We start from the raw sequence: 24,374 nt of genomic DNA, 5'->3' as shown, positions 1-24,374 counted from the left end.
GTGGTAATACATTTATATTCACAGTTATGTTGTTGAATTGATCCCTTTTTAAAAATTGTTTTTATTTGAAAAACAGAGTAAGAGAGAGAAAGAGAATCTTCCAGCTTCTAGCTCATTCCTCAGTGGCCGCAGCAGTTGGTTCTCTGTCATAGCAGCAGGGGCACGAGCACCTAGGCCATGTTTCTGCTGCTTTCCCAGGCACTTTAGCAGGGAACTGGATTGGAAGTGGAGCAGCCAGGACTTGAACCAGCACTCATATGGGATGCTGATGTCAGTTTTACCTGCTATGTTACAGCATTGGCCCCTGAATTGGTAACTTGATTGACTGTTTTTATGGCTTTTGCCTTGAAACTCTTTTGTTCTTAAGTATAGATATTCTTGCATTTTGCTTTTTTCTTTAAAATTTGGTTAATGTTTAAGATTTGATCTTAGAAGAACTTCAAACCTGAGAGGGCCTGCTGGTGGAAAAAGAAAGACATCTATGTAAATAAGGAAACTGATGACCAAAGAAATTGATTGATGTCTATTTTGGAGTGTTGGATCAATTAACAGTTAAGGCTTTTCCTTCTGAATTATGTATATTATGGAATAGTTTTTATATAAATGAAGAACAGCTTACACTGATTTGACATATGTCAATTTTCTTGCAGGTATCTTCACAGTCATCATTTCTTGGAGTTGGTTACCTTGCTTCTGTCAATTCCAGTAACAAGTGCCCACCCTGGTGTGCTGCAAGCCACAAAAGATGTTTTAAAGTTTCTTGCACAGTCACAAAAAGGTCTTCTTTTTTTTATGTCGGAATATGAAGCAACCAATTTGTTGATTCGAGCACTGTGTCACCTTTACGATCAAGATGAAGAAGAAGGACTCCAGTCTGATGGTGTTATAGATGATGCATTTGCCTTGTGGCTTCAGGACTCCACACAGACATTACAGTGCATTACAGAACTGTTCAGCCACTTTCAGCGTTGTACAACCAGTGAAGAAACTGACCATTCAGATCTCCTGGGAACCCTTCACAATCTGTATTTGATTACGTTTAATCCTGTGGGACGTTCAGCTGTTGGCCATGTTTTCAGCCTTGAGAAAAATCTTCAAAGTCTAATTATGCTAATGGAGTACTACTCCAAAGAAGCCTTAGGGTAATTTTCTATTTACTTCTTAAAATATTGTATTAGAAGACTAGATTGCTTAATGGACTAGTTTGTTAAAAGAAGGGTTTGCTTTGAAAGTAAAAACCATATCTACTTTTGATATGATGTGTAATTTGGTAGTTACAGATAGGAATGACAGAAATTTTTAAAATATCTGATATGGCTATAAAGTGATGAACTGTACCTTTGAGCAGCTTTTTTTCCTCCCTGTGCTTTCCTGTGGGGTTTACAAAGATTGCAACCAGAAAACCCCTTCTGATTTGTGTGGAAGGGAATGCCAGGGCACAGTGCATGTACTCCAGGAGTAGTGAGAACTCTCTTGCTGTCTTGTGTCCTTGTAAACTGGTAATGTTGCTGTGGTTTCAGAACTGCTTTGGCTGGATGAGGGGAATTGAGAATAATAATAGTTTTGAAGAGCCTGCCCAGTAGGGCACAGGGTTTTAGTGATTGAAAAGCCATGTCCCTCTTCCTGGCTCTTACCACACGAGGTAGTGGTATCCAGGAAACTGCCTTTACAGTGGAGACTTGGTACGACTCCTTGAGTGACAGATATTTTTTGGAGTGGAGGGCTAAGAAAGGCAAGTACCAGTGGCTGTGTGCCTAGCCATGTTAATGATTTTTATAGAGGAATACTGAAGGATGGTGGTCATGTTTAGTCCCGTTTATCCAGATAGCTCAGTTCTCTGCTTCTTAGTCTTTCATTGCTAATGAGGTATACTTTTTGTTTCATGATTCTTCTGATATTGTTTCTAAATAGATTTTAATGTAGTTTCCATTGTCAGTGTATCCTTTTATATGCTTTCATTTTTTAAAAAAAATATTTATTTTATTGGAAAGTCAGATATATAGAGAGGAGGAGAGACAGAGGAAGATCTTCCATCCAGTGATTCACTCCCCAAGTGACCGCAACGGCCGGTGCTGCACCGATCCGAAGCCAGGAGCTTCTGGGTCTCCCACACCGGTCGTCCCAAGGCTTTGGGCCGTCCTCGACTGCTTTCCCAGGCCACAAGCAGGGAACGGGATGGCAAGTGAGGTTATGAACCAGTGTCCATTTGGGATCCCAGCATGTTCAAGGCACGGATTTTAGCCACTAGGCTACTGGGCTAGGTCCAGGATATAAAGGATATAACTTTGTAAAGAGGTTCATTAATTTGTTTGAAAGGCAGAAGAGAGAAAGATATCTTCCCATCTCTCGGTTTTACTCCCTAAATGCCTAAAACAGCCAAGGATGAACCAGGCTGAAGCTAAAAGCTTCAAGCTTCTTCTGTGTCTTCCATGCAGTGGTGGGGTAGTAGAGGGAACTAAATGCTTGAGCTGCTACCTACTTCCCAGGGTAACTTAATTCCAGGCTCCCAGGTATCGTGGGTGTCCCAAGTAGTGGTTTTACTTATTGTGTCTTAATGCCTGCCTTTTTATATGTGTATTTGTGTGTGTGTGTGTGTGTGTGTGTGTGTGTGTGTGTGTGTGTGTGTGTGTGTGTGTATGTGTGTGTGTATGTGTGTGTGTATGAAAAAGAGAGGGAAAGAGAGAAGTGGTGCTTTCGGGTCAATTGGATATTAGCTATAAAAATGCTTTTTTGTTATTAGGAAGTTAGTCATGTTTCACTGTGAATTTTCTCGATATTTTTAAAACAAAGAAGAAAAAAAGTTTAAAGTTGTTGTTGAAAAATTCTTTCCTTACCAAAAACTTAAACAAGACCTTGTTTTGTTTCAGCGATTCCAAGTCTAAGAAGTCAGTAGCTTATAATTACGCATGCATACTTATTTTGGTGGTCGTCCAGTCTTCCAGTGATGTACAGATGCTAGAACAACATGCAGCTTCTCTGTTGAAACTTTGTAAAGCAGATGAAAATAATGCAAAGTTGCAAGGTATGGGGCCTGAAGTTACAATGGTAACCATTTATAATATGTGAAGGAAAGCATTTTAGAATATCTGCAGTTAGTGCTTTATCAGGTTTTGATATTGTGTCTTCTGAAATTGTTTTTAACTTTTTGAAATTGCCTTTTGTGAGGATGTTTTATCGCACCATTAACCATTTTAACATATACACAGAAGATATTAAACTGTCCTTTTCTGGAAAGCTGTTAAAATTGATGTTCATTTCCAGTTTGTAAATAAAATAGAAGAATTGTTTTAGAGATACTCAAAGGTTCATTGTGTGTATGTTTTGTTTTCTATGCATTTGTAAGGACTTTATTATCTAAGCATGATAGAGAAATCCATTTGTAGCTTATCACATTTGTGCTGTGCTGAAAATTGGAGAATTAAGAATTTAAGTGTATATGTAGATGTATATTGAATAAATTTCATGGCAGAGCTTAGAGGAGCCATCTGGAGAAGTTTGAGATATCTAATCACAACTTTTGTTTTAATCCTGGTTCTTGTGTTTCTAACCATATCCTGTAGGAAATTTGGTAACACTGAGTAAATGTTATAAAAATACTTTAAATTAATATAGCTCTGTAAATTTCTTTTAAAAATTATTTTTATTTTATTTAAAAGGCAAGAGACAAGAGAGATTGCATCTGCTGGTTCACTCCTCCGGAGCTTACAGCAGCGTGCTTATAGCAGGCCAAAATAGGGAGCGTAAAACTCAGTCCAGTTTAGTAAGACCCAAGTACTGCAACCGTTGCTGCTGTCTTCCAGGTTACTTCTTAGCAGGAAATAGAATGGAAAACAGCCAGGCTCTGGGCCCAGGCATTCCAACATTTCTTACTTCTCAAGCAGTGCTGTGGATGTATATTTATATTTCAGTTTAAGCCTTACTTAAGTAGACACAAGTTCATCCCTATCGCTTTATGAAACCTAAGTTATTGAAATCATTATGGATCTGATAAAGGAGAAAATTGACTTTGTTTATTATGAAGGCTCTTATTTTTAAAGACTGTAAATTACTGTTTTTGTTTTTAAGAACTTGGCAAGTGGCTTGAACCTCTGAAAAATCTTAGATTTGAAATTAACTGCATCCCGAACCTAATTGAATATGTTAAGCAGGTAAGCAAAACTTAGCGGAGTTTTGGATCCATGCAGTTACCTGGTAGAGTAGTGAACTGCATCAGAGCAAGTATGTAGATAATGCAGAAATCCAATGTCTTTAATTGATTTCTCAGACTTTGTATGTGTAAGTTGGTGTAAAATGAAAGTGATTCTATGCATGTAACCCCAGATGCACGTAAATAACCATGTGTACTGTTATTATCCTGTCTGAATTTTGTCTGGGTTTTCCTCTGAAATGGAAATAATTTCGCTGATCATTCTGGTAACATTTACACATTGTTTTAGGGTTAAATGTTAGCAGTAATGTAACATACAGTTTTCAGTTGAACTTTTTATTAGTGCAGTAGAATTTCACTCAGACTATTTAAATGAATATTCTTAGACCAATTCTGAATTTTTGCAATGGGGCTAGTTTTCTTTGTTGTTAACTTGGATAGTCAAATATTCAGTTGAAATAACTCATGAGAGTTGAAATATGAATTTCAACTTATAGCTGTTATGAAACATAGTTTGTGATGAAAAAAATTAAGTATTTTTTTTTCAAAGATTTATTTGCTTATTTGAAAGAGTTCACAGAGACAGAGAGAGAGGGACAGAAATCCTTTGTGTGCTGGTTTTTTCCTCTCCAGAGGGCCACGATGACCAGGACTAAGGAAGGCAGAAGCCAGAAGCTAGTTTCTTCTGGGCCTACTGTGTAGTTGGCAGGAGCCAAGGCACTTGGGCAATCCTCCACTGCTTTTTCCAGGCCATTCGCAGGGTGTTGGATCCTAAGTGGAATGACTAGGAGTTGAACCCGTGGCCATCTGGTCTGGCACAATGCTGGTCCACTTTTCTTTTGTTGTTGTCAATGATTACTTTATCTAATGTACAGAATAAAAGATATTTAGGGATATATAAAAAGTTTTCAGGGTAGAATTGACCTTAAATTGTCTCTTTCATGGAGGATACGAGCCTGTGTGTATGTGTAGGGTCACAGCTAGAGATAGGGAATGGGAATGGGAAAGACTGAGTGTCTAGGCCATCTTGGTCTTAGAATCATGGTGTATAGTATGTGTTGTTGAAGTAATTTATGTAAATAGTCTAATTTGTTGCTTTTCTGCTGTTGAGGGTCTTTGCCTTAGGTTTTTTTGCCCTTATCTTCTCTTTTAACTCTTTCCTACAAGTACAATTGCCTCCTGTGGTATAGTCACATATAAAGGAGTTTTGATTTTTATGTAAGTCTTTATTTCATTAATTATGATTATAAATAGCTGTAATTCCAAGATGTACAACTAATCCTACAAGACTGAAACTTTGCTGAATGGCTGCCTTCTGCCTTGTGTAATTTGTGGAACTGTAACAAAAATAAATAAAGGAAAAGCTAATCTGAAGTGGGAACAGTGAGAAATACTTTTATTTTGTAAATTCATGCTCTGAGGCTTGTAAATTAGAATAGAGGGGTTGAGCATTGTGGCTAGTGGGTTAAGCCACTGCCTGTGATACTGGCATCACATATGGGTGCTGGTTTGTGTTCTGGCTGCTTTGCTTCCAGTCCAGCTCCCTCCTAATGTGTCTGGGAAATCAGTGGAGGATGGCCTAGGGTACTTCCTTTGTGGAGGTCCAGAAGAAGCTCCTGCTTCTAGCCCCAGCCCCGGTGACCATTTGGGAAGTGAAACAGCGGATGGAAGATTTCTTTGCAATGCCAGATCAATCAGTCAACCAGTCTTAAAAAATAAAAAGCTATGTAGTCTAATGCATTTCTGTAATTGTCCTTGCTTTTAGTTCTTCTTAATGTACGTAAACGCTACAATTGACTTTAAAATTTTGTTGTTGTTTTTACTTGAAAGGCAGAATGAGTGTAGGAGAGGCAAAGAAATATTTCCCTCATTGGTTCACTCCCCAAATGGTTGCAAAACCTGATACAAGGAACCATTTTCAATTGCCTTCCCGGCTGCATTAGCAGAGAGCTGACTTGAAGAATAGCAGCATAGCTTGTGGGATACTCGTGTTGTAAGTGGGGGCTTAACTCTCTGGGCCACAGTACTGACTCCCAGACTTTTTATTTATATAGTATCACATATTGTGTAGTATCATGTATAATGTATGCCAAATATCTAATGCTTTTGTTGGACTTTTTTTAGCCTCAGGCACTTAGTCGTATTTTAATGTACTTACTAAATGTTACTAAATATAGCATGTAGCTAAATTTTTTAAGACTCATATTTTTAAGTAATGTATGTCTGGAATTTCTTTCCATATGATGGATACTGAGAAGTTAAATTCTCTGCTAATTTTTATTTTTGAAGAATATTGATAACTTGATGACCCCGGAAGGTGTTGGCCTTACCACTGCCTTACGTGTTCTCTGTAATGTGGCGTGTCCACCACCTCCTGTAGAAGGTACTTTGTCTACTACTCTATTTTAAGAACTATCACTTAATCCTAGAATAAATATATTAAATATTCAGAAATTTTAAGCAGTTGTTAACTTATAAGTAATTCGTTTTTTTCCCCCTTACCCAATCTAAAGGTCAACAGAAAGATCTGAAATGGAATCTTGCAGTTATTCAGCTCTTTTCTGCTGAAGGAATGGACACCTTTATCCGAGTTCTGCAGAAATTGAATAGTATTCTGACCCAGCCTTGGAGGCTGCATGTCAACATGGGGACCACCCTTCACAGAGTTACGACTATTTCAATGGCTCGCTGCACACTCACTCTTCTTAAAACGATGCTGACGGAACTCCTTCGTGGTGGCTCCTTTGAGTTTAAGGACATGCGTGTTCCTTCAGCACTCGTGACTTTACACATGCTCCTGTGCTCTATCCCCCTCTCAGGTCGTTTGGATAGCGATGAACAGAAAATTCAGAATGATATCATTGACATTTTACTGACTTTCACACAAGGAGTTAACGAAAAACTCACTATCTCAGAAGAGACCCTGGCCAATAACACTTGGTCTTTAATGTTAAAAGAAGTTCTTTCTTCGATCTTGAAAGTTCCTGAAGGATTTTTTTCTGGACTTATACTTCTTTCAGAGCTGCTGCCTCTTCCATTGCCCATGCAAACAACTCAGGTATCGCTTCCATATAACATGCATCTTATAAATGACTGCGGTAATACTTTTTAAAAAGCCAGTGATTTTGTTAAAAATAAACAAAAGCACTCATGCCCCTCTTCCAGAAAAGACTTAAAAATAACTGGATGAAGGTGAGATAAAACTGAAGTTAGCTGTTCATTGATGAGTTAATGGGGGTAACATTTTAAATAAATTTTTGTATTATATTGAGTTTTGTGCTGTTGTATACTTGTACTTACGTTTTTCTATTACTTTAAGTCTTTTTTTTCCTTCTTTACCATGTGTTAGATATGCCAGCAACCAGGTTGCTCCACCAGTGGACTTTGCTCAATTGACTGCTGACCTGACAACAACATTTTTTAGACTCATTGAATTCAACCAGATGTTTAATTGTGTGGTAGAAGCCTGTAGAGATGATCTTCTTTTTACAACAGTTCTCCTTGAAGTTTTTGTGACTGTAAATATTAAAAATGTATGTACACACGCATTATACTTTTTTAACAGGTTATTGAGCCACGTGATATATCAGTGGCACTCAACACTCGAAAATTGTGGAGCATGCACCTTCATGTTCAAGCAAAGTTGCTCCAAGAAATAGTTCGCTCTTTCTCTGGCACAACTTGCCAACCCATTCAACATATGTTGCGGCGTATTTGTGTTCAATTATGTGACCTTGCCTCACCAACTGCACTTCTGATTATGAGAACTGTGTTGGATTTGATTGTAGAAGACTTGCAAAGGTATTTGCATTTTACATTAAGATTTTTCTAGGTTATTCTTGACACGTAAACTTTTTAAGTTTGGAATTTGGAAGCCAGGGGTTTAAAATGTCCAGGTTATATGTGTATACATGTGTGTATATATGAATATTTGTAGATTTTTAAAAAAGGATTTAATTTATTTAGTTGAAAGTTAGAGAAAAAACTCTTTGATTTTTCTGGAGTATCTCCCAAATGGCAGGAGCCAGGAACTTCCTCCAAGTCCCCCATGTGCGTGCAGAAGCCCTAGCACCTGGGCCGTCCTCTCCTGCTTTGCAGGCATGTTAGAGGGATGGGAAGCAGAGCAGTCAGGGCTGGGGCCAGTCCCCTGATAGAATGGATACCAGCCCTGAAGGCAGTGGCTTTTCTTGCCATGTCACAGCACCAGCACTTGTAGGTGTTGTAGGTGATTTTTAATTAGGAAGTGTTATCATTTTATATGCAAGATACCTTGAATGTCTTTATATTATTGAAATGCAAACGATAAAAATTTTCAAATTCATTGAAAGTCTGAAATGTATAAAATTTTGTAGTAATTGTAAATTCCAGAGAAGTTGTCATTATCCCAAGGAATGTTTCATGTGAAATGCATGTAAGCTGCTATGTCTTGAAAAATAAGTATTCATGCCTTAAAATCTAAAACTTTTTTTTTTTTTTTTTTTTTTTTACTAAATGCATTGATTTCGTTTCAGCTCTTCAGAAGATAAAGAAAAGCAGTATACTAGCCAAACCACCAGGTTGCTTGCTCTTCTTGATGCTCTCGCTTCACACAAAGCTTGTAAATTAGCTATTTTGCATCTGATTAATGGGACTATTAAAGGTGATGAGCGCTATGCAGAGATATTCCAGGATCTTTTAGCTTTGGTGCGGTCTCCTGGAGATAGTGTAATCCGCCAACAGTGTGTGGAATACATCATTTCCATTTTGCAGTCTCTCTGTGACCAGGTATTTATTTTGTAAAGTCTGTGTGTATGTATGTGTGTTTCCTCAAGCTTCTGTGATACATATCTTAGCTGTGAGCAAAGAACTTTCACGTATGTTTTATTACTACTGCTTTTGTTGAAGGAGATTAATTTGACTAGCAAACCAACAGTGAAACAGTTTGGTTCCTTACCTCTTACTTTTCTTTCTAAAAGATTGTAAAGATTTATTTATTGGTTTGAATTAGAGAGAGAAAATGAGAATGTTCATTTGCTGATTCAGTCCCTATTTGGTTACAACAGCCAGGGATGGGCCAGGGTGGAGCCAGGAGCCAGGAGCTTGTAACGATTTTCCTGTGTGGGTGGCAAGGGCCTAACCCCTTGTGCCATCTTTCACTGCTTTCTCCAGGCTGGTAGCAGGGAGCTAGACCAGGGAACAGCAGGGACTTGAAGTGGCACCTGTACAGGATGCAGGCAGTGCAGGTGGCAGCTTTACCCACTGTCTTACATACCAGCCCCTGTTGATTATTTCTTTAGGTTAACATTTCAAAGATTTCTCTGAGTGGCTTTTTCTTTATTATAATGTTGGGTATTTGCTTTATAAAATGCCACCTCTGTATTTTGGGAGGCTTGGTGATATATACTGTATATTGCAAGAGGTGGCTTAACTTGCTGCTTCTTACTAGCCCACAGAATATCTTTTACTAGAATCTTGTTTTTGGATAATTATATTTTTCTAGCTGAAGATAAAAATCTAGTCTGCTTGTATTTAAGAATGAAGAAGGAACTTTTTAAAAAATGACTTCACAAATAGGTAAAACATAATTTGGGGTCCTGATAGGAAGGCTGTTTTGATCCTTATATCTAATACCTCTGTGTGTTCAGTTGATTGGTATTTCATAATTATCATAATTAACTCATGTCGGGATGGATGGGTACATTGAGCAGCATTGCTAGTGTTAGTCACCATGGTGATACAAACTTAACTGATGAACTCAGCTCAGCTGTTAAATGTCTGTTTCTTAATTCTATTTTTGTTTTATAGTTTTAGGAGAAACTGAGTGCTGATTTGCAGTATTTTTAAGTGAATAAAGATGATGAACACAACCAGAAATGCTCTTGTGAAATCTAGTGTATTTGTGTAAGAAGAGAATGTAGTGGGAGTTTTTATGGTTATTGTAGGCTAAACTTGTTTAGGATTGGAAGAACACTTGAATTTTTAAAAGTAGAGGCTCATATTTAATTGGAAGACTATCTGAATATAGATTGGCTCAATCCATATCTGTTTTGCTGCTTTGAAATTCCACTGTTGTTAAAACGTAGCAACACTATAATTTATTTCGGGGTTATGAAACGAAGTTGAAAGAGTGATAGTAGAGAAAGAGAAACAGAGATACTGTAACATCGGGGCTGGGCTAGGCGGGAACTCCATCTGGGTGGAGGAACTGAGGTTTGTGAACTGTCATCCACTGTTTCCCAAATGAGCAGGGAAATGAAACTGAAGCACAGCAGCTAGGACTTGAAAAATATACAGTATGATACAGATAGAAAACGCTTAAGAAATTCTTTAAGAAAAATATTATAAAGCAAAATGTAAGTATTTTTGTAGCTATGTATTTTTGTATCAACTTTTACAAAAGGGCAAGCTGTTCTGTTCACTGTGTATGTATGGATGAGCCTATGTCAGTATTGTGAGGGGTGATCGCTATTAATTGTTGTGTATTTGTGATAGAAAGATGCTCAGTGATGGTGATAATCATGTAAGAAGTCTTTTTCCCCCACTACCTTCCTCCCGCCACAGGACATTGCCCTTATTTTGCCAAGCTCATCTGATGGTTCTATTTCTGAATTGGAGCAGCTCTCTAATTCTCTACCAAGCAAAGAATTGATGGCGTCAATTTGTGACTGTCTGCTGGCTACACTAGCCAACTCTGAGAGCAGTTACAACTGCTTATTGACTTGTGTCAGAACAATGATGTTTCTTGCAGAGCATGACTATGGATTGTTTCACTTAAAAAGGTAATTTTTAATCTAGCTTAATATATTGGATTTTTTTTTTTTTGCTCTGCCATCCCATAAATTAATTCACACTTAGTGTAGGAAATTGAAGGTGTAATGATTGTAAGTACAGTGATTCTTGGTAAATTATGCAGCTCACAGTTTCTGAGCAGGCTTGTGGGACAGTTGTGACCTCCATAAACTTCTCAGGTGAAGGATAGTTGGCACTGGTTAAGATCCTGCTTAGGATATCTACATCCTATGTCTATATATATATATATTTTTTTCTTACATAATTTCTTAAAATTTTTTTTTGTTTATTTTTACTGGGAAGCAGATTTTATGGAGAATAAGAGAGACAGAGAATGATCAATCTTTTGTGCGCTAACTCACTCCCCAAATGGTCATAGTGGCAGGAGTTGAGTCAACTTGGAGCCAGGAGCCAGGAGTTTCTTCCAGGTCTCCCACATGGGTACAGGGTCCCAGGGCTTTGGGCCATGCTCTACTGCTTTCCCAGATCACAGGCTGGGAGTTGAGAAGTGGAGCAAGTGGGATATGAACTGGTGCCTATATTGGGATCCTCGCGCTTGGAGGTGGAGGATCAGCCAGTTGAGCTATCACGCCAGGCTCTACCACATGCCGTATTTTAATAACAGGGTTTTAGTGGTTACTGCCAATTCCAGCTTCCTGCTAATGCACACCTGTGGAGGTAGCAGGTGATGGCTCAAATTGGTGGGACCCTGCCACCCACGTGGTAGACCTTGTTAGAGTTCCTGCCTCTTGTCCCTAGCCTGGTGCTGCCTCAGCTAATGTGGAACCTTGGGACTGAAGCATTAGATCGAAGGTCTCCATATTTCTCAGGTCCTTCTGTCTTCACTGAAAAATACACATACACACACACAAAATAACTGTATATTTTGGAAGAGTTATGGAGAATGAGAGACAGATTCTCCCTCCATTCAGTGTTCGCTCTCAGTATTACCACAGAGACCAGCACTGGATCTCTTACATGGGTGGGAGGGACCTAGGTACTTAGTCTGTCCTCTGCTGCTTGTCCCAAGTCAGTGGTAGGAAGCTGGATCAGAAGTGGAGCAATCGGGAAATGAAGCTGCTGGCATGGTAGATGGTAGCCTTATTTGCCTCACCACAGACTTGGCCCTGCTTTTGAATAAAAATAAATGGAATTTTTTTTTTTTTTACAAAGTTCTCAATTTATAAAAAGTTTGAAAATAGAGAACCAGTGAATTTTCATGATGAATTTTATAAATTTATTATTTGGGGAAAACCTTTGAAACTCTTGAAGAGCTTGAAGTTTGGCTTTAAAAGGATGGTAACTGTACATACTGCTTTGTCAGACTGTATCATGGACACACCACCATTGTTTTTACATTTAAGAAAGTTATGGTCAGAATTTTGCATGAACTGAGATAGTACTTTTTTTACGTGATCATATTTAGGCCGCTATCTCTTATTTACAGTTCTTTACGGAAAAACAGTGGTGCTCTGCATAGCTTACTGAAACGAGTTGTCAGCACATTTACTAAGGATACCGGAGAACTTGCTTCTTCATTTTTGGAATTTATGAGACAAATTCTTAACTCTGAAGCAGTGGTAAGTGAATATAAATATATCTGGTGTTTCTTAAATTTACAAGCATTGTCGTTGTTTTAAAAATCAATTCATTGAAAAATTAGAACAAATGCTTTTTTAAAAAAATGTATTTTTATTCACCTGCCTCATCCCAGAATGATGTTTCTCATTTGTTTTGTCCTGTTATTTATATATTTTTTTCTGTGCCCTCGTTTTGCTATGAATATAGGATTTCTATTAAAAAAGAAATTTTGGAGAATATTGTAAAATACAGTTTGGCATTAATTTATGAATTCTTGGTGATTTTGTAACTTAAATAAAATAAATACCAAGTAGTAGGCTTTCATCTTTTATTTCTAATACTTAGCTTATTTGAAAGGCAGAGGTGTATGTAGAGGAGGAGAGACAAAGATAAAGTTCTTATAACCGCTAGTTTACTCCGCAAATGGTCACAGCTGCTGGGACTGTGCTAGGCTGGAGCCAGGAGCTTCTGGATCTCCCATGTGGATGCAGGGCCCAAGGACTTGGGCCATTTTACATCGCTCTCCCAAGAGCAAAAGGGAACTGGGTGGGAATAGGAGCAGCCAGGACTTGAATCACAATCTATATATCATATGCTGGCACTGCAGGTGGCAGCTTCAGCCACTGGCCTCATGTTTTGCTTTTCAAATCTTTACATCAAAATACCTTGCTAGATTAATTCCGAAGAGTCAAAGATTTCTTTATTTTTATTTGAAGGCAGATTTTACAGAGATAGAAGGCACGACAGAGAGGGTTCCATCTGCTGGTTCATGCCTTAAATGACCCAGCAGCTGGAGCTGAGCCAATGCAAAGCCAGGAGCCCCAGGAGTTTTCTCTGTGTCTCCCATTTAGGTTCAATGGTCCAGTAATTTGAGCCATCCTGCACTTATTTCTGCGGCCACAAGCAGGGAGTTGGATCAGAAGTGGAGCAGCCAGGAGTAGAACTGATGCCATGATAGGATACCGTAGTTTTAGAGCAGAGGATTAGTGTGCTACACCATCATGTTGGCCCTGAGTGCAGTGTATTTTATGCCAGAGTACTTTGGGTCCGTCATAGATGTGAATTGTTATTTCCTACATTCTAAAATCTATTAAAATTTACGTAAGATTCCTTTCATTAGTATTTTCCAAAAGCATATATATTATGGATCTTGTTAAAAAGCCATTATTGGTGCCTGGTGCGATAGCATAGTGGTTAAAGTCCTCGCCTTGAATGCGCCGGGATCCCATATGGGTTCCAGTTCTAATCCTGACGGCCCCGCTTCCCATTCAGCTCCCTGCTTGTGGTCTGGGAAAGCAGTCAAGGACGGCCCAAAGCCTTGGGACCATGCACCTGCGTGGGAGACCTGGAAGGAAACTCCTGCCTCCTGGCTTCAGATTGGCTCAGCTCCAGCCGTTGCAGCCACTTGGGGAGTGAACCATTGGATGGAAGATATTACTCTCTGTCTCTCCTCCTCTCTGTATATCCATCTTTTCAATAGAAATAAATAAGTCTTTGAAATAAAAAAGCCATTATTATGCCTGTCTTTAGGACATGGGGGCTGGCATTGTTGTATAGTGGGTTAAGCCACAGTCTACATGACTAGTGTCCTGGATGGACATTGATTCTAGACCTGGCTATTCCACTTGTGATTCAGCTTCCTGCTAATACTACTGGAAAGCAGTGGAAGATGTCCCAAAAGCATGGGACCCTGGTTCCTGGCCTCGGCCTTGGCCAGCACCGACTATTCCACCCTTTTGGGGAGTCAGCCAGCAGATGGAATCGGGCACTATCTCTGTAACTGCTTTTCAAGTAAAATGGGTTCACAAATTCTGAAAGTATCTTCGATAAAAAGCTCTGTGAGGTCCTGGGTGTTTTACTGCAGAATTATACAGCTTTGCCTGAATGTATTTCCTCAAAAATATGTGTGTTGTGGTGTGTGTGTGTGTGTGTGTGTGTGTGTGTGTGTGTGTGAGAGTGAGAGTGAGTATTTTTTGTAGGTCAGTATTTCTGTCAATACTTGTTCAGCTCAAATTTAAGTTTTCTGTTTGTGGTAGTTTTTCAAGTAGTTTTTATTGTGGTAGTTTTTATTGTGTTACCAAAATAAATATAGGATTTCAGGAGGAAAATATGATTCCACTTAGTATGTTTTATCTCTCTCTTAGGAGCATGTATTGTACATTGAGAATATTTTATCCGGTAAGCCATCCTTGGCTGTCTGTTATGCTTGTAGCTATAGCCTTGCCAGTTTTTTACACACAAAAAAATTATTTGTTTGAATAAATGACGAGGGAGTGACAAACACTCTATCTGCTACCCAAATGTGTGCAACAGCTAGGGTTGCACTCACTAGAAGCCAGGTGCTTGGAACCCTGTCTGTATCTCCCACATGGATGGTGGCTAGGTACCTGTGTACTTGGACCATGTTTGCATTAGAGTAGCTGGAAGCAGAGGAATGGATTCGTTCCTGGAGCCCACCTCAAGTATGAGATGCAGGTGTCCCAAATGACAGCTTAACCGGCTAAGCTACAGCACCCAGTCTGTCATGCCAGATTTATTGGCAAATTATTGTTTTGTAGCATGTTGTTACATGTTTAGTGAAATGATTACACTTAATGGATAGACCCAGCTAGGGTCCTAACCTTATGAGCCAGGATCCCATATGGGTGCTGGTTCTAGTCCCAGCAGCACCACTTCCCATCCAGCTCCCTGCTTGTGGCCCGGGAAAGCAATCAAGGACGGCCCAAGGCCTTCAGACCCTGCACCGGTGTGGGAGACCTGGAAGAGGCTCCACATTTCAGAGTGGCTCAGCTCTAGCCATTGCATCCCCTTGGGGAGTGAATCATCAGATGGAATTTCTCTGTGCCCACATGGGATGCCAGCGCTGCTGGCAGCAGCATCATACACTATACCACAATGCTAGCCCCAAACACGTACACTTTAACAATTGTTTTAACCACTAAGCTGATTGTTTGATTTCCCCAGCCCTCTTTAATATTTTTCTCTTAAATTGTTTTAATTTTTTGTAATTAAAAAAAAATACCATTTATTCAAAAGGCAGAGAGATATAAAGAGATGGCTTCCATTGCTGATTCACTTTTCAAGAGCCTATAACAGCCAGGGGATTGTCCAGGTTGAAGCTGAGAGCCAGGAACTCAATTCAGGTTTCTTCACGTGGTTTCAGAGACCCCAGATTCCTGGGTTACCACCTGCTGATGCTGCTTCTCCTTTGTCTCAGCAGGAAACTGGAATTGGGAGTAGAGCTGGGACTCAAACTCAGGCATGCTTCTATGTTTTTTTCAATCCAGTAATGTCTTAATTAATTTATAAAGAATAGTTTTGTTGTTGTTTATAGGCTTTTTGGTTGGTAGCCTCTTAGTGTGTTCATTCTTTTATTCATTCTTAAATTTTTTAAAACAAATTTATCTAATTCATTTGGAAGGCAGAGTTATGGTGGGGAGAGAGATGATGGAAGAGATTGAGAGGTCTTCCATTGCTGACTCACTCCCTAAATGACTGTAATGGCAGGGATGGACCAGACTGAAGCAGGAGCTTCTTCTGGGTCTCCCTCGTGGGCTGCAGTGGCCGAAGCACTTGGGTCATCTTCTGTCGCTTTCCCAGGCACATGAGCAGGAAACTGGATGCGAAGTGGAGCAGTCAGAACTGTAACTGGCACCTAAATGGAATTCTTGAACTGGAGGCTGTTACTTCACTGACTGTGCCACAGTGCCAATCCCAGTTGAAATGTGATTTCAGAGTGTGCCTTTTTCTGATGAAAAATATTCATTTAGTCTTATTGAAGATACCTTTTATGTGCTGTTTCACTTTTTGTGCTTTGTGCTTTTAAGATTTTTTCTTGGTTTTAAACAGTCATTATGATGAACTTAAGTGTGAGTCTCTGACATGTTTGTACTAGATACTTGTTCAATCTCTGAGGAATACAGATTAATGTTTGTTTTAGATCCTGGGATGCTTTCTCTTCCCACTCCTCCTCCTCCTTCTTCTTGTTCCTCTTCTTCCTCTTGTTGTTGTTCTTCTTCTTTTTTTTTAATTATTATTTGAAAGGCAGAGTTAAAGGGAAAGATTTTCAATGTGCTGGTTCACTCTCCAGGTGGGTACAATATCTGGGCATTTGCCAGTCTGAATCCCTGAGCCAGGAGCACCTTCGTTCCCAAATAGAGGCAGGAGGCCATCTTCGGCTGCTTTTTCCAGGCACATTAACAGGGAGCTGGATCAGAAGTGGAACAGCTGGAACTTGAACCATCGTCCATACAAGATGTCAGCATCACAGGTTGATGCTTAACCTGTTATCCTCTTACACTGGCCCCTGCAAGTCTGTTGTTTTTTAAAAACCAAAACTTTGTTAGTAAACTTTGGTGGTCTTCAACTCCCTCTATTGGCAACTCTGTGGGATTAGATTATATATTTTAAGAGCAGTTTTATAAGTATAGTGTATAGGCAGTTCTCACATAGCTCCTCCAAACACTGGCACAAACTCCCACCCATCTTGAACCATAGTGATAACTTTTCTAATAGTTGATGAACCACATTGAGACAGATATATCACCCAAAGTGCTTTGTTCACATTAGGGTTCAAACTCATTTTGAGTTCTCCTTTGTAGTCTGTATTCAGTATGGTATCTGGAAGGGAACTGCAGAGAAATACGATCCTATAGCAAGAAACCGTCTGGTTTCTCCGCATTCAGTTTATTGAGTTGCCATAGGCTTTTCTTAGGTGTTAATTTTCAAGTTGAGCAGATTGCCCTGTAGTTGAAGTTGCTACGTTTTTATTAGGAATGAATATTGGGTTTTGACACGCTTTTTCTACATTTACTAGTATTACCATATTTTTCTATAGCCCTTTGGTATAAGGATCATATTTGCTGGTTTTAGAATATTGAAGCAGCCTTGCATACTTAGGATAAAGCCTACTTGGTTAAGGTTCAGAATTCTTTGTATGCATGCTTATATTTCATTGTTAAGGCTTTGCTGAAGATTTTGAGTTTGTGCTCATGAGGATCATAGTCTAGTTGATTTCTTGTAATACCATTGGTTTTAAAATGATTAAAATGATTAAAATGGTGCTGGCCTCATGAAATGAGTTAACAATTCCCTTTGCTTCTTTCTTCCAGAAGAGATTGTAGAGAATTGCTTTACTTTCTTCCTTAAATGTTTAGCAAAATTAGAAGGAACCTATCTGGTCTCTGACTTTTCTTATTTATTTCTTTGGAAAAGAGTATTGGCAGAACAAAGGAGAGACAGAGACCAGTCTTCTCTATGTTGTTTTTTTACCCAAGGTTTGCACAGCTGTGCTGATTTGTAGGCAGCAGGGACTCTGAGCCTTCTCTATGGTTGACAGTGATAGTAGAGGGGCCATGATCTGCTGCCTCTCAGCTGTGCTAACAGGAAGCTGGGTCAGAGGGGTGAAGTAGGCTGCAACTTGCAGCAGCACGCCATGTGGCAACTCAAACCTCTGCACCATGGTGTCTGCCACTGCTTCTCTTCAACTTGAGTATTTTGATATGTTTCCTCTAACCTTTGAAAATAACCATTAGGTCCAAGTAGTTATGGTTTAGCACGTTTAACCCTTTGCTTGGGCTGCCTGCATTCCTTATTGGAGTGCCTGAGTTCAAATCGTGCTTGTACTTTCGTTCCAGCTTCTAATATGCAACTTGAGAGGCAACAGATGATTGATACTTGGGTCCCAGCTGCTCGGATACAGTTCCTTGCTTATAGCTTTGCCCTAGCTCACCTGTGGCTGTTGTGGATATTTGGAGAATAAAACTGTAGATAAAAGATCAATGTTTCTCTTTCCCTCTTTCCCTGCCACTCTTAACTCCCCTACCTCCTGTCTGTCTCTATTGCTCTGCCTTTCAAATAAAAGCAAGTACATTGTAAAAATAGTAATCATTGCAATGTTTTTGGTTCATCTGTACTGAACTTACCATCTGAAAGTGGTATGAATAACTAGGAAGAAGGGAAGAAACCAAATGGACGCCTTGTGGTTTATAATCTGTTTCAGTATACATATTCCTATAAAATAGTTATTAATTTTGTAAGTTTTATTGATCTTTCATTCTTTTAGTGAGTAATCTTCTATGTCTGTTTCTTTAAGTGTACATCAATTATTTTTAGCACATTAATCTTATTATTACTATTTTTAGAGAAGGCTGCCTGGGCAAGTACTGAGTTGTAAGGACAGGTCTATGATAGCTTTGGGACTCAAGACATAGCAGTTTATTTCTTCCTTCCCTCCTTCACCCCTTCCTTCCTTTTTTATGATTTATTTATTTTTATTTGAAAGGCAGATTTATAGAAAGGAGACAGAAAGAGCTTGCATCTGCTGTTTCACTCTGCAAATGCTCTCAAGACCCGGAGCTGAGCTGATCTGAAGCAAGGAGACAAGAGTTTCTTCCAGGTCTCCCTTGTTGGTGCAAGGTCCCAAAGACTTGGGTCGTCTTCCACTGCTTTCCTAGGCCACAAGCAGAAAGTTGGATGGGAAGTGGAGCAGCAGGGACACTCGTATGGGATCCTGGTTGTGTGTGCAAGGCGAGGACTTTAGCCACTGGGCTAATGAAGCATATGTATCATTTGCTAATCTATTCCCAACTTCCAAGTAGAACAGATCTTTAAAAAAAAGAGAGAAAAAAAGGTTTCATTTATTTTTATTACAAAATCAGATATACAGAGAGAAGGCAAGACAGAGAGGAAGATCTTCCATCTGATGATTTACTTCCCAAGTGACTACAACAGCTGGTGCTGCGCCGATCCAAAGCCAGGAGCCAGGAACCTCTTCTGGGTCTCCCACGCCGGTGCATAGTCCCAAAGCTTTGGGCCGTCCTTGACTGCTTTCCCAGACCACAAGCAGGGAGCTGGACAGGAAGTGGAGCTGCCGGAATTAGAACTGGCGTCCATCTGGGATCCTGGTTCGTTTAAGGCAAGGACTTTAGCTGCTAGGCCACACTGCCGGGCCCAGATAAAACCTTTTAGGCTCAGTGACTTAGTGAATTTATTAATACTGTGTACTCTTTTGCTAAACAAAATGGAAGTCCCTCTCTCTGTAGTGTTTTCTAAAAGGCACGAGTATGATTTTTGGACAGCATAGTTTGAGCTGCTTTTGTTAATAGTGATTTTCAATCAGGTTTCATGGACATTTGATCATTTTTTAGGACAAAAATATGAGTTCTAAACAAGCTTTTTGTGTCCATTTTAAACTGCTAAGTGCAGGGCAGGCACTATTGCCCAATGACTGAATCCTCACATTTGAATGCCAGGATCCCACATGGAGGCCGTTTCTTGTCCCAGCTGCTCCACTTCCCATCTGGTTCCCTCCCTGTGGCCTAGGAAAGCAGTTGGAGATGGCCCAAAGCCTTATTATCCTGCACCAGCCTGGGAGACCTGGAAGAAGCTCCTGGCTCCTGACATTGGACCAGTTTAGCTTTGACTGTTGCTGACATTTGAGAAGTGAACTAGCGGGTGGAATAGCTTTCTTTTCTCCTTCTCTTTGCTTTTCAAGTAAACATAATTAAATATTTAGGAAAAACAAAAATGCTAGGTGCTGGCAGTTGATTAGTGAGTTTGCTTTTATGTTCTATCTTTTGAGAAACCATATTCCTTCTGAGCTTCTTAAACCAGGGCTGTGCTCTGAAAACTTGAAACTACTGGTAGGTGTGTGAATGCCTGTCTATCCTAAATGTTCTTTCATGTGTGAGAGTATGGACAGTTTTATTATCATTAACTAAGGTTTGTTTTACTGGGTAGATTTCTTTTGAAGCAGGAAATAGTCACTTTCCTACATGTTAGTCTCAACAATGATGGTTACTACTTTGTTTAGTGGTTGACTTCAGAACGATAACTGGATTATGTCAGTTCTTTGTTTAGTGCAGGCATTTTCTTGCCTTAAGTATCAAGCAATGTCTTATATGTCCAGTATGTCAGTGATTTTATTTGTTTGCCTGTGTTTTGTGAGTCTTACTTAAAACTTACTTCAGCTGTGAGCTAATTCTTCTTAAAACAGTTAAAGCTAGTCATTTTTGCTGATGTAGAACCAAAGTGTTGAGAGGAAGTTTACAGCAAGTGACTTAAATATCTGAAAAAATTTGGAAGCGTCTTTGTAAATTTCTCTGCTCTCAAAGTAACTTGTGTGTGACATTTACAGGGATGTTGTGGAGATGATAGTGGTCTCATGGAAGTAGAGGCAGCTCATCCATCACGGACGATGAGTATTAATGCTGCAGAGTTAAAACAGCTTCTACAAAGCAAAGAAGAAAGTCCAGAAAATTTGTTCCTTGAACTAGAGAAGCTTGTTTTGGTAAAAAGACAAAAAAGAGCATTCCAGACCTATTTTTTTCTCAGTTTGACTAGTAAAAGTTTTTCATAGTGAGCTCTTCAAATAGTTAACTGCTAGTTGAGTATCTATACCCTTCCAAATAACCCTTTGAATTAATAATTTGGAATGAAGTTCTTTGTACTGTTGCAAATCTGAAGGAGTAAATGCAGGCAGTGCTTTCTGAGTAATCTGCCTTTGGATGCAGGTGATCCCTGCTACCTTGCTTAGAAATAAAAGAAGCGTTTCTGGTGTTTGTATAATTTTAGTATGTTTAATGTCGATAAGTTCTTAATGCTACTCCAAGTTTATTTGAAGTGAAGTAATACTGCCTTTTCTGCTAGATCCAGTAGATTAAGAGCTCAATTGTCCATTTTTTTCTATCTGCACTTTCTTAAACTGCTTTGTTTTGTATCTAGGAGCATTCAAAAGAAGATGACAATCTGGATTCCTTGTTGGACAATGTGGTTGGCCTGAAGCAGATGTTGGAGTCCTCAGGTGATCCTTTACCTCTCAGTGACCAGGATGTGGAACCAGTACTTTCAGCTCCGGAATCTCTGCAGAATCTGTTTAACAACAGGTAAAAGAAGCCATGCTGTGTGAGGAGTAGGTGGGGCTGAATTCTAGAGGGGTTGGCACACTGGGTTCTCAAGGGCCAGATTGAATTCTAGCCTTTACAGACCATGTAGTCCTTTGCTGCATATTCTTTTTTTTTTTTAATCTTTATTTTTTTTTATTGTTAATAACATTGTATTATGTGATACAGTTTTATAGGTGCTTGGATTTCCCCCGCTCCTCCCACAACCCTCCTCCCATGGTGCATAACTTTTGCTGCATATTCTGTAGATTTTTACTTTTGTTTAAATGAACAAACTAAATAGCCTGCAAGCTGCCAGGATAGGCAATGGTTTATTGATCTCTGATTTAGATTATATACATCTTAGTCTGTAACACATTTTCCCCATAAGGACCACTGGATGTAATAGAATTCTCTAAAGTTAAATATGAGTGGATTCTGCTCAATTCATACAGTACAGTTAACCTGCCTTTCTGAAAATAAAATTATTGTTTTGTTTTGTTGAAAATTGAGAATTTATTATAGCAGGCTTATTTTCTCAGTTATTGCATATTCTGAGGATACTTAATTCCTCAGTAGATTTTTTTATACTCCCATTGTTTTTATTTGAATAGTTTTTCAAGAATTCAAGTGCTAATTTTTGTAGAACTCCTGAGGATAATATTTTAAATTATATACCACCAGCGGATTTTACTTAGAAGATAAGCAGGAGTATTTGATTCTATAATTCTGCTTTTCACCTTAGACTTTTTGTATTCTAGAACTGCGTATGTGCTGGCTGATGTCATGGACGATCAGCTGAAATCAATGTGGTTCACTCCATTTCAAGCTGAAGAGATTGATACAGATCTAGATTTGGTATGAAAGACTTTATTCAGAAAAATTATTAGTATTTTTTTTCTGTATTATTAACAGCATGATAGTTTACCATTATATAGTTTAATAACTGTTGAATTCCATTTGGAAAACCACTACTACATTATTTTTATGCCAGTTGCCTACTTGATAACAGTCAGAGCTCTAAGTTTTTTTATATTTGTTATACTGCTTATTAGACAGTGATATTATTTAAAAGGTAGAGTTACATAGAGGTCTGTCTTCCACTCTCTGGTCCACTCCCCAAACAGCTGCAGCAGTTGGTGCTAGTCTAGGCCAAAACCAGGAGTCTGGGTCTCCCACATTGGTGGCAGGGGCCCATACAGTTAGGCTGCTTGTCAGTGCCTTCCCAGTTGCCTTAGCTGGGTTAGAAATGGAATAGCTATGGCAGGGCTCAAAACTGGTGCTTTGCTATGAAGTGTAGGAGTTGTAGGTAACAGCTTAGTTCTCTGTGCCACAACACTGACCTCACATATGTTGCTTTAAAAGCTTGTGGGGTTTTTTTTTGGGGGGGACTAGTGACAGAGAGGGAAAGATACAGTGAGAGATAGACTACATCTGCTGATTTACTTCCAAATAGCTATAATACCAAGGCTGGGCCAGGCTGAATCCAGGAACCAGTAACTCTGGGTCATCTGTCTCCCAGGTAAATTAGTCGGGAGCCATATTTGAAGAGCAGAGCAGGGAACTGGAACTAGCACTCCAGTGTAGGATACTGGCTTCCCAAGTGGCAACTCAGCCTGCTGCGCCACAGTACCTTCCCTAAGGATATGTATTTTAAGGATCTGACTTTCCGGGGAAAAAAAGTCACATTTTTTTTCTATGTGTGTTCTGAAGGTTCTTTGTTTCTTTATTTGATAGGATGTAGAATACAAAAAATAATTTCTTTTGCATTTATCTTTTTTTTTAAAGATTTATTTATTTTTATTACAAAGTCAGATATACAGAGAGGAGGAGAGACAGAGAGGAAGATCTTCCATCCGATGATACACTCCCCAAGTGAGCACAACGGCTGGTACTGCGCCGATCCAAAGACAGGAAACAGGCACCTCTTCCGGGTCTCCCAAACGGGTACAGGGTTCCAAAGCTTTGGGCCGTCCTCGACTGCTTTCCCAGGCCACAGGCAGGGAGCTGGATGGGAGGTAGAGCAGCAGCACAGGAAGCAGTGTCCATATGGGATCCTGGCATGTGCAAGGCAAGGACTTTAGCCGCTAGGCAACCGTTTAGGCCCCATAATAAACTAATAATCCTGTTGCTTTCTGCAAAGATGAGGGAAGAGGTAGATCTTTTATTTATTTGAAAATTAACTTATAGATAACACAAATGATCTTAATATTATCTATTTATTTGAAAATCAAAGTTAGACTGACAGGGGAGAACAGCTGCAGCAACCAGGGCTAAGCCAGAATGAAACTAGGAGCCTGGAGGTTGTTTCAGGTCTCCCACATGGGTTGCAGGGACCCAAACAGTAGGGGCATGTTTGCCTGCTTTTCTCAGACTATTGGCCGGGAGCTGCATCAGTAGTGGCGCAGCCTTATTGGCTGTGCTACAGCACTGGCCCTGGAGTTAGGAATTGCTAAGGTCAAATGTTAAGTCAACACTTATAGTTTTCTTTCGTTTTTATGACTGCAGGTGAAAGTTGACTTAATTGAGCTCTCTGAAAAATGCTGCAGTGACTTTGATTTGCACTCAGAGTTGGAGCGCTCGTTCTTGTCAGAACCATCATCTCCAGGGAGAACCAAAACTACTAAAGGATTCAAACTTGGGAAGCACAAGCATGAGACCTTTATCACTTCAAGGTGAAAATATATTCCACTGAAGATCTTGATTGTGCTAGAATAAAGCTTTTTAAGTTCTTGTGTTTTAGTTTACCCCTGTTCACATAGCGCTTGAATCATAAATATTGCTTGTATTTATCTTAAAAGATAATTTGGCCACGAGTTAGAACATTTGATAAATTGGTCTTTGTGAAGAGTTTGAAAGATCTTTGTCAGAAGTAAACTGGGATAATTTTTTTTTTAAGTTTTAATGGCATGATTAAAATGTGCATGCTGCACTTTGTTACTTTGTGTATTATGCCAGGAAGTTCTGCAGATGTATGCAAAGTTAATGGAATTAAA

General features: G+C 39.3%; 1 protein-coding gene across 2 annotated transcripts in view; it reads left to right on the top strand.

Annotated features, from left to right (window-relative positions):
• VIRMA (vir like m6A methyltransferase associated) overlaps window positions 1–24,374 on the top strand; it is a 64,481-nt gene that overhangs the window by 38,036 nt on the left and 2,071 nt on the right. Inside the window, exons 9-21 of one of the 2 annotated variants that reach the window (XM_040993416.1) lie at window positions 651–1,142; window positions 2,868–3,022; window positions 4,066–4,148; window positions 6,437–6,530; window positions 6,661–7,205; window positions 7,713–7,948; window positions 8,659–8,911; window positions 10,688–10,905; window positions 12,363–12,495; window positions 20,634–20,786; window positions 21,221–21,381; window positions 22,140–22,236; window positions 23,887–24,053. In XM_040993416.1, the coding sequence (XP_040849350.1) occupies window positions 651–1,142; window positions 2,868–3,022; window positions 4,066–4,148; window positions 6,437–6,530; window positions 6,661–7,205; window positions 7,713–7,948; window positions 8,659–8,911; window positions 10,688–10,905; window positions 12,363–12,495; window positions 20,634–20,786; window positions 21,221–21,381; window positions 22,140–22,236; window positions 23,887–24,053 (2,787 nt within the window). The remainder of the gene's footprint in view (window positions 1–650; window positions 1,143–2,867; window positions 3,023–4,065; window positions 4,149–6,436; window positions 6,531–6,660; window positions 7,206–7,712; window positions 7,949–8,658; window positions 8,912–10,687; window positions 10,906–12,362; window positions 12,496–20,633; window positions 20,787–21,220; window positions 21,382–22,139; window positions 22,237–23,886; window positions 24,054–24,374) is intronic. The other variant, XM_040993426.1, reaches the window with a different exon arrangement.

This window comes from Ochotona curzoniae, unplaced genomic scaffold, assembly GCF_017591425.1.
Source record: "Ochotona curzoniae isolate NIBS_2020 unplaced genomic scaffold, NIBS_Ocur_1.0 contig_1071, whole genome shotgun sequence".
Classification (NCBI taxonomy): domain Eukaryota; kingdom Metazoa; phylum Chordata; class Mammalia; order Lagomorpha; family Ochotonidae; genus Ochotona; species Ochotona curzoniae.
This window is presented reverse-complemented; position numbering and strand designations above follow the sequence as displayed.